The sequence below is a fragment of the Silene latifolia genome, chromosome 10 (assembly GCF_048544455.1).
Source record: "Silene latifolia isolate original U9 population chromosome 10, ASM4854445v1, whole genome shotgun sequence".
In the NCBI taxonomy this organism is placed as follows: domain Eukaryota; kingdom Viridiplantae; phylum Streptophyta; class Magnoliopsida; order Caryophyllales; family Caryophyllaceae; genus Silene; species Silene latifolia.
In genome coordinates, this window is record NC_133535.1 from 155,389,067 (window position 1) to 155,400,260 (window position 11,194).

The 11,194-nt window shown below is 32.5% G+C and overlaps 1 protein-coding gene and 1 pseudogene across 1 annotated transcript; both read left to right on the forward strand.

The window, feature by feature from the left end:
- The first annotated feature begins 547 nt into the window (after positions 1 to 547).
- Positions 548 to 2,890, forward strand: LOC141608675 (receptor-like protein EIX2). Its single transcript, XM_074428019.1, has 2 exons — positions 548 to 1,412; positions 1,560 to 2,890. The coding sequence occupies exons 1-2, from the start codon at positions 548 to 550 to the stop codon at positions 2,888 to 2,890; spliced, it is 2,196 nt and encodes a 731-aa protein (XP_074284120.1).
- A 5,169-nt stretch (positions 2,891 to 8,059) lies between these two features.
- Positions 8,060 to 8,790, forward strand: LOC141608676 (NDR1/HIN1-like protein 13; annotated as a pseudogene).
- The last annotated feature ends 2,404 nt before the right edge of the window (positions 8,791 to 11,194 follow it).

Genomic DNA, 11,194 nt, shown 5'->3' on the forward strand with positions numbered 1-11,194 from the left:
TTATGCATCTTACCAATTTATAAGAGATCTTGTGTTCGATTTCTCATAGCTATTTTTAAAAGAATTTCGATCTTTTTTATGATAAAAGGTTGAATTATAAGGTACTTCTCTCTAATTTTTAAAATTATAATCATTTTTCTCTCTAAATTTTTTAAAGTTAAAAATTTGGGAAATTTTTTTAGTGTCCTTCAAAAAATTTTGTGCGTCTATTGTTTCGTTTATAGAATTGTATTAGTACTTGTATTTTTATAGTCGGGGCCCCATTTTAACATTTCGCGTAGTGCCCAGGAACGGCCCTGAGCACAGCCAAGCCAAGCCACACACATGTAGATGTTTATCTTAATGCAAATTAAACCATAAAGAATTGTCTTCGACGCTGATTGAACAAGACACGCACTACTTTACGGCTTAATCCTTAACAGCTTTTTGAAGTAATTGGAAGTGTCGGTACCGAAGGAGAGTAGTTTTTTGTATGTATATATATACCCTTGACCCAGACTAACAGCTTCATAACTCAAAACTAATTCATTCATTCATGCACCACAAAATGAAACCATTCCTATACCTTATACTCATTGTACTTTCATGGCTTGTACTTTCCCCTTGTATATGTCACGCTGATGACCTCGGTCGTAACCATAGTAATCACATCCAATGTATCGACACTGAGAGGAATGCCCTCCTCCAATTCAAACATGGCATCACAACCGATTATTGTGGGCTGCTCACTTCTTGGGAATTGCATACTGACTGTTGCCGATGGCGTGGGGTCGTCTGTAGTAACTTGACCAATCATGTCTTCAAGCTCGAATTAGTACCTTCTGATTCCGTTTCCTGTCTTGAAGGTAAAATGAGTCCTTCCCTAGGTGAGTTAAAGCATTTGGAACATCTTAACCTAAGCAATAATATCTTTTATGGAGAAATACCTCATCAGTTCGGTAATCTCTCTAAGTTAACAACTTTGGATCTATCTTATGCTTGTATTAATTATGATGTTCAAGTGCAAAGTTGGTCGTGGATTTCTCGTCTAACTTTGTTGAGATATCTTGATTTGAGTGGTGCTAATTTCAGTGAAGTCAGGAATTGGATTCCAATTGTTAATAATTTACATTCATTGCGTGTTCTTCGTATGGATGGATGTAACCTTCCAACAAGAATTCCATTATCACTATCATATGTTAATTCCTCAACCACTCTCCATACAATCAGCCTTTCTAGTAATTATTTCTATAACAGTTCAATACTCCAGTGGTTGTTCAACTTGCCTAGAATCACTACCCAACTTGTACATCTTGACCTTTCCTATAATGATTTTGAAGTTCGCATCCCAAGCGAATTTGAGAATTTTCATAACCTGTCATATCTCGAACTTTCTGGAAATTCGTTTCAGGGGAGTGTTTCCAAAATCATTGGTAAGTTATGCAACTTGGAACAACTCTACTTGAGGAGTAATAACTTCACTGATTTGAGTAATGTTGTTCATTCTTTAGTTAAGTGTAATAACAAAGCCCTGTTAGTACTTGATTTGAGCTATAATCGTTTTTTTGGTGGAATTCCAGATGATATCGGCTCATTATCATCTTTGAGGGAACTATACCTTAGCGATAACCAGCTTAAAGGTCAGCTTAGTTTAGGTGTTGGACAACTTACCATGCTTGAGATATTGGATGTGTCTTCCAATTCTTTAGAAGGTACTCTTACTCATACTTTTTTCTTAAGCCTCGTACGTTTACGTGAACTTTTCTTGCAAGATAATCCGGGATTGGTGATAAGCATTGAGGAGGATCAGATTCCTCCATTTAAGCTAGATGTAATCCAACTGCGATCCTGCAAGTTAGGCCCACGATTTCCAAAGTGGCTTCTACTGCAAACAAATTTCTCGTACTTTGATGTTTCAAATACGGGCATTTCTGACAGCATTCATATTTCCTTTTGGAACACATTGCCCACCAATCTTATGTACTTGAATATGTCTAATAATCAGCTTTACGGAATGCTCCCAAATCTGCCACAAAAGCATAAACCTTTCTTTTCATATCCTTATCCACTAATAGACTTGAGTTCAAATCTGTTTGAAGGTGTTGTACCATCAAGTTTTGCAAGCGCAGCCTATTTATTCCTTAATGATAATAGGTTTTCTAACTGCTCTAATCTCTTATGTCCCAAAACTGAAAGTAGGTTAATAGATCTTGACTTATCCAATAACTTGTTTTTCGGAGAGCTTCCAGATTGTTGGATGAATTTTTATCAATTAAGCAGCCTACACTTGGAAAATAATAAATTTTCCGGAAGTATGCCAAAATCCATCAGTACCCTGTCAGGACTAGATTACTTGTACCTGTATAACAATAGCTTTTCAGGGCCATTCCCGATCGCATTTGAGAGTTTGACATTCTTGAAATTCCTAAATCTAGGATTCAATTCATTTAGTGGGAACATACCATCATGGATCGGTAATTCTTTTCAAAGCCTAGGAGCTCTTATCCTCCGGAAAAACCATTTTATTGAAGAGATACCTGAAAGTATATGTCAACTCAACAATCTCCAAATATTAGACCTCGCAATTAATAACCTCTCAGGGGTACTCCCCTATTGCATTGGTAATTTTACATTGTTGAAAAGGACAAAAGACCTCAAGTTGGGTTCTCATCTTGATGAACCTAGAAGTAGTGAAACTGTAACTGTTTCATGGAAAAGGAAGGAGCAGAGATTCAAAGAAACGATTATATATGTTAAATATATCGATCTTTCAAGTAACGAGTTCAGCGGGGAAATTCCAAATGGAATATCGAGTCTTACTGCACTAGGTGCCCTGGACTTATCAAAAAACAACTTGAGTGGTTACATTCCACTAGAAATCGGAAACATGACAGACTTTAGAGTTTCTTGATTTGTCGAACAACCATCTCAAATGGAGAAATTCCAATAAGCCTAGCCAAAGTAACTACTCTCGATGTCATGAATGTGTCGAACAACAACCTGTCCGGGGAAATTCCAGTTAGCACTCAATTGCAGAGCTTTGATGCCTCATCGTATGCAGGAAACGCGGGGCTTTGTGGCGCGCCACTCCCAAGTTGTTCAAAAGATCAAGCGCCTTCCAATGTACCCAAGGGAGATATTACTAGTGTGCAAAACAAGCATGACGACTTTGGTTTTTTCCTTGGACTGTACATAAGTGTGGTGCTTGGGTTTATTGTCGGGTTTTGGGGAGTTTGTGGCACTTTAGTTATCAAAACATCCTGGAGGTATGCCTATTTCCGATTCCTTGACAACATCAAAGACAAGATCATGTGAATAAGTTAAAGAAATTATAGCTAAAGTTGTTTCATTATTGTATGATATGTAATTGTGTACTCCGTATTTTAAATAAGTATTTCCACACTTACGCACCTAGTGACTGTACCATGTGTTATGTGTAAGCACCGGAATTCCGATAAGTAAATGCACTGTTCGGCTGCAGAGAGTAACGGGTGAGCAAAACTATACGATACAATTTTATAATACGAATACGATACGGTATACGGTTTGAGTTATACGGATTTCCGTATATAAGATACGAAAATCCGTATATACGATACGGTTTTCATAAAACCGTATCGTATCCGGGTCGGGCAAAACCAAAACCGTATATACGGTTTTCGACACGGTTTGAAATTTTTGTATAAAAAAAACGCAAAGTTCCTCTTTCAACTTCCACTCCTAATGTTTTTTTATCACTTATTTTAGTAATATATCTCAATAAATAAAAATTAGCTCCTCATCAAAGGTAGTCATTTTAGAGGTAATTAATTAACTATTAGCTCTTGAGTAACTACAATGTTTAATTGCGCATTTGTCCCCAAACCGTATCCGTATATACGGATTCCGTATACACGGTTTTTCCGGGTACCTGAAAACCGTATATACGGTTAAACCGTATCGGATCCGTATAGTGATTTTTGCGATTCTAAAGCCGTATACCCGATACGGTTTTTAATAAAACCGTATCGGAGAGGTATGACGAGAAAAGCAACATGTATGTATATGGTTTTTTAAATTTCTCATGAGCTACATACTTTTGTTAATTATATATATTTTCTTAAACTTGCGCAAGAGTCCGAGTTATGTGCTCGCATCTTGCGTTCGAATGTTTGATTGTTTACTACAATTCAGTTTTCATTAGCTCAAGGAACAGAGTTCGTTACAACGTACAAATACCTAAACAGAACATATTTTGTTCCGAAAGAGCCATCAAGGCCTGAAAAGTAAAGTTTCGACACAAATTACAAAGCTACACATGTAGTTTTGTATCACAACTATCAGAAATTATCTTTGTGAGAGTGAAAGGCATAAACCTTTCTTTTCAGGTATTTTAACACTAATAGACTTGAGTTCAAATCTGTTTGAAGGTGTTGTACCATCAAGTTTTGCAAACGCAACCTATTTATTCCTTAATGATAATAGGTTTTCTAACTGCTCTAATCTCTTATGTCCCAAAACTAAAAGTATGTTAATAGACCTTGACTTATCCTATAACTTGTTTTCCGGAGAGCTTCCAGAGATTGTTGGATGAATTTAAGTTATCTAAGAAGCCTACACTTGGAAAATAATAGATTTTCCGGAAGTATGCCAAAATCCATCAGTACCCTGACAGCACTAGAATACTTGTACCTGTATAACAATAGCTTTTCAGGGCCATTCCCGATCACATTTGAGAGTTTGACATCCTTGAAATTCCTAAATCTAGGAATCAATTCATTTAGTGGGAACATACCATTATGGATTGGTAATTCTTTTCAATACCTAGGCGCTCTTATCCTCCGAAAAAACCATTTTATTGGAGAGATACCTGAAAGTATATGTCAACTCAACAATCTCCAAATATTAGACCTCGCAATTAATAACCTCTCAGGGGTACTCCCCTATTGCATTGGTAATTTTACATTGTTGAAAAGGACAAAAGACCTCAAGTTGGGTTCTTATCTTGATGAATTTAGAAGTAGTGAAACTGTAACTGTTTCATGGAAAAGGAAGGAGCAGAGATTCAAAGAAACGATTATATATGTTAAATATATCGATCTTTCAAGTAACGAGTTCAATGGGAAATTCCAAATGGAATATCGAGTCTTCTTGCACTAGGTGCCCTGGACTTATCAAAAAACAACTTGAGTGGTTACATTCCACTAGAAATCAGAAACCTGACAGCTTTAGAGTTTCTTGATTTGTCAAACAACAATCTCAGCGGAGAAATTCCAATAAGCCTAGCCAAAGTAACTACTCTCGATGTTATGAATGTGTCGAACAACAACCTGTCCAGGGAAATTCCAGTTAGCACTCAACTGCAGAGCTTTGATGCATCATCGTATGCAGGAAACGCGGGGCTTTGTGGCGCACCACTCCCAAGTTGTTCAAAAGATCAAGTGCCTTCCGATGTACCCAAGGTAGATATTACTAGTGTGCAAAACAAGGATGACGACTTTGATTTTTTCCTTGGGCTGTACATAAGTGTGGTGCTTGGGCTTATTGTCGGGTTTTGGGGAGTTTGTGGCACTTTAGTTATCAAAACATCCTGGAGGTATGCCTATTTCCGGTTCCTTGACAACATCAAAGACAAGATCATGTGAATAAGTTAAAGAAATTATAGCTAAAGTTGTTTCATTATTGTATGATATGTAATTGTGTACTCCGTATTTTAAATAAAGCGAGTAATATTTCCACACTTACGCACACAGTGACTCTACCATGTGTAAGAACAGGAATTCCGATGAGTAAATGCATTGTTCAAATGACGAAAGGTATGCCGACAAAAACATGTATGTATATGGTTTTCTAAATTTCTCATGAGCTACATACTTTTGATTATTTACTACAATTCGGTTTTCATTAGCTTAAGGAATGGGGGCCTCTCTTAGATTTCGGGGCCCTGTGTAAAATTTTAAATTGGGCCCTATACAATACTATTTTATTACAATTTTAGATCTAAGTTAATAAAAAATTTGCAACTAGGGAGAGATTTCAATGAGTAATTTTATACTTTAAACTTGGAAAAAGTACAAAAATTTAAGCTTCGCATTTTGATTGTGTATGCAATAAACTTGGACAGCCCCAAAAAAATACAATTTAAAAAAATTTGGCAACAACCGTAATCGAACTTAAAATGTTACACACCTACATTAAGAAGTTATTGCAAAAATTCCCACCATTACACCACGTTGAAACCCATAATAACATACGGAGTATATACTAACAAATATTTGTTGTATCAGCCTTTCTTTTCTACCAGACTCCTCAAGGCCAGTTTTGGGCCAAATTTTTAGGGATCCTGTGCAACTGCACGGGCCGCACACCCTCAAAGATGGGGCGGTTTTTTTTTTTGACGACTTGATTGAACAATAATTTGACATCAATTATCTAGAAATCAATCACATTCATCATCAATTACTTTACTACGAAGTACAATTAAGAAATAAAACTGGACGATAATCAATACTATATATTAAATCCAGAAACCAAGGGACTTTAATGTAATTAAAGAAAGTTATACAAATTAATTATACTATATAGTTTTAAATCACTAGCACCGTGTGATGGACCTGATAAAGGGATCTCAATGCAAATATTATATAGTTTGGGTTAAAATTAAATTATATAGAAGCTTGGTAATTTTCCTAAACATTTGTAAGAGACTAAAGGAAAGAAGATGCTTGGTAATTTTCCTAAATATTTATAGAAAACTAGAAGATGATAATTTCCTTAAAATAAAATAATTAATTAGTATAAACATGTAAACTTATGGTATTATTTATTATCATCATAAAATTATATATTAAATTTAAAATATATGCAAATTTATTAAACTTTATAGTTTACTAGGTTTGGTGCCCGGCTTCGCCCGGACTACCTCTATTTACCGTTAAATTTTATTTTCAATGAAATAAACTATGTTGGAGTTGTCTAACCCACACGTTTACTATTTGTAATATATTTTTCTACGGCATATCTTGTAATTATGATGAAATGTAAATTTTATTTTCAAATTATGAGACACACTACCCCGCTATTAATATTATTACTTTCACGACATTCTTTCTTAATATCATTATGTTCACTACTCCCGTGGTTACTGTTGTTTCTTTTACTAATTCCTCTATTTTTTCTGTTAAATTCATTATTCCCGTTAATTTTATCCGGCCTATATTTAAATAAATAAAATATTTTCTTGAGTCGATTGGTTATTTAATTGTTCATACTTTTTCTCATTGTTACCACTATTACTTTCACTACATTCGTAGTTACTTTCACTACATTTGTAGTTACTTTCACTATTATTACTATAACTGTCACTACTCCCACATTAATACCGTTAATTTTATTAATCTCGTTGCTGCTACTATTACTTTTACTACATTTAATCAATACTATACTATAATTCTATGATGATACTAATTAGTTACATAAGTGGGGCTTGTTAATTTTAAGGAAAATCATTATATTCTTGTGTTTTCTAAATTTAATTACTTTAATTTAATGTAATTTTCATAAATATTCTTCATCAAGGCATCTTTATATTATACTTTTAACAAAACTATATATAATATTTACATTGAGGTCCCTTTATCAGGTCTATCACACGGTGCTATCGATTTAAAACTATATAGTATAATTAATTTGTATAGATTTCTTTAATTACATTGACGTCCCTTGATTTCTGGAATTAATATATAGTATTGATGTTTAGAATAAATAGCACTTTTCCGAAAAATGTGAATAAGAATCTAAAAAGATACATCATCACCAAGAATATTGTTTTTCGTATAAGTCAAGCACATTTTTTTGCATAGCCTTTCAAAAAGGTCAAGGTTGATTTGCCTCAATTTTTTTTCACCTTATTACCCAATCATTTTGGCAAACTAAAACTTGAATGTTAGAATAATAATGATCAAACTTCTTCTTTTTCATTTTTCAATTCAATATTTCCACATAATCGACAAATTCTTTGAAAAAATGCAAAATTAAAATTTTGTAAAAAAAACAAAAGGACTTTTACATATAAAGAAAGTCAAGAATTGTTCACGCAATAATGTATTCAGGGCAACATATGGCACCACCACCAAACTATGCAATGGCACAAAACCCATATGGCGTACCCCCACAACCATATTACCATCCGCAACAACCTTATTACCACCAACATTGTGCCATCCCTCAATACCAAAGACGTCGATCAGGGTTCGACTGTTGCATTCGGTGCATTTGTTGCATCTATTTCCTCATGTTCATGTTAATATTTATATTACTTGCATCTCTCTTTCTTGTATTTACGTTCTACCACCCACGAATTCCATATTACAAAATCGAAGACTTGATGTTACAACATTTAATTTTCAGCCAGATATGTCACTCAAGACAGAATTTCAAGTGACAATCCATGCCGAGAACCCGAATACTAAAATCGGTTTCATATATGGCTCTGATAACTCGATCACAATTTCATTCGAAGGTAAAATAGTGTCTAGTGGAAAAATGCCCGAATTTCATCAAGAACATCTTAATATAACATCAATTAAGATCTCATTAACAGGAAAAACAGACGTTGGGTCAAATGTATATAGTGATTTTATAGATAGAGAACACATGGGTAATATTCCATTACTTGTTCAAGTTAAGGTCCCTGTTACATTTGTGTTGGATAACGTTCCTTTGAGACAATTCATATTTCGTGTTGATTGTCGTATGACTGTTGATGACTTAAGACCTGACAAGAAACCAAAAATCATTTCCACAGATTATACATTTTCTTTTGGGTTATGACTTATGAGAATTGTTGTTTTCTGCTCCATGCTTCTTTTTTTTTAGTGTTTTGAACATGTATATAGAAGTTAGATTTAGAGTTTCTTTTTTGTAGTTGATTTGTAGGCTTAAAGGAGTATTGGTGCCCGGCTTCGCCCGGGCTACCTCTACTTACCATTAAATTTTTTTTTCATTAAATAAAACTACTTAAAGTTGCATAACTCATAAATTTATCATTAATATATTTTTCTATGGCATATCCTAAAATTACGATTAAATAAATTTTGAGACAAATTCACTACTCCCGCTATTAATATTTTACTTTTATTAATGAAACAAAAGTAATAACATTTCATTACTTGGCCGTAATCATTGTTACTTTCACTACTCCCGCCGTAGTTATTGTTACTGTCACTACTGCCGCGTTAATATTGATAATTTTACTACTCCCGCCGTAATTATTGTTACTTTCACTATTGCCACATTAATATTGATTATTTCACTACTCCCGTTGTTGTTTCTACCACTTTCACTAATCTCGCTGATAATATTGTTACTTTTACTATTCAAATGAGTGATTACTATCATATAACTATATCCAATGTTACTACAATTCTTTTCTTTATTGAAGAAATTACAACCGCGGTAAATAATGAAGTGAATAAAAACACATAGATGAATTGGAATTAAGAAAGTAAAAATTGATGTAACCGAATAATTTTGTATATTTGGCAGTTCAATACATTATTAAAGTCTATTATGGATTTGATATGAATTTGAAACCAGTTTGAAAAAAAATTCGGTGATATAATAGCAGATTATATATAGTCCGCACAATTTTTCTATATATTTATCGTACACTGATTCATTCAAAAAATCATAGTTAGCTGGTTCTTGGATTATTAGTCCCGTATAAAATTATAATTCTTGATTTTGTTCATTTGTATTTAAATTTTTGGCTTGACAAAATCGATATGAGACTTATTTAATATTTTTAAATGATAGCTCAATTTTTTTTAAATCTTATGTGAATATTATTGGTAATATAATCATATTTTTAGAATTAAAACTATCTCATGCCACCGTTTAAGTTGTTTAATTCTAATATTATCATTATAAAAAAAATTTCTCCTCCCGCCGCCATTGTTAAAGCCAAATGCTAAGTAAATGTCATTCCTTACTTTTTTTTTCCTATTATGACATGTTACTTTTTCTGGAATATTTTTTTTAAAACAAGAGTCAGCTTTTTCTTATGGTTTTTGGAAGATAATTAGGGGTTTGGTTATAATTAACAACTCGAATATTTTGTAAATCTTTTAAATATTCAAAAAAGTTATAAAATAAAATTATCTTTATTACTACACGAGTTTCACTAAGTAGTTAAAGTCGAACAACTTAGATTTTGGAGAATATTTTATATTTGTAAAAAATTAGGATCTCTTTTGTTTTTTTCTCACAATTACTAATTGTATGTTTATAAAATATGCAATTTTAATACTTTTGTACGTTTTTTATATGAACTTTTTTGCGTTATAAATATTTCTAAAATAAATAGTCTTTACAAAGTTATTTTCCTATTATTATTTTAGTAAAGAATAATAAATAAATTGTTAGATCCACTTCTATTAGTATTATTTTTCTCATAAATAATTGATCTACTTCTAGTAGGATTATTTTCTCATAAATTATTAGATCCACTTTAATTAGGATAATTTTCTCATAAATTATTAAGAGAAAAAGGCTAGATCTACACTTATTAGGATAATGATAATAATTTTATATAAAAATTATTTTATATATAGGAATTCTAAAAAAGTTGGACTCTCTAATATCGCTCGAAAAGTTTCTGCTTTATATATATGTATTGATTGATTAACCGGCATCTTCTTTCTTTTAGTCTCCTTGAAATTGATCATCTTAATTAATTATTTTATTTGAAGGAAAATAACCATCTTAATTAATTATTTTATTTTAAGGAAATTGACCATGTTTTAGTCTCTTACAAATGTTTAGGAAAATTACCAAGCTTCTATATAATTTAATTTTAACCCAAACTATATAATATTTGCATTGAGATCCCTTAATCGGGTCCATCACACGGTGCTAGTGATTTAACACTATATAGTATAATTAATTTGTATAACTTCCTTTAATTACATTGAATTCCCTTGGTTTCTGGAATTAATATATAGTATTGATTAGATGTATAGAGATGTTAATTATTCAACATACAAAAATATTATATAAGTAGGTTATAAATAATTCAAGTTAGATTTCATAATATATAATATTGCATAATTCTTTCGATTTTATTTAATGCATATATGTAATATATTTATATAAATATACAATCCTCTTAAAATTGCATGCCTAAGTAGTAAAAGTAATTTCGTCCGTAAAGAAAAGAATTGTAGTAACATTGGAT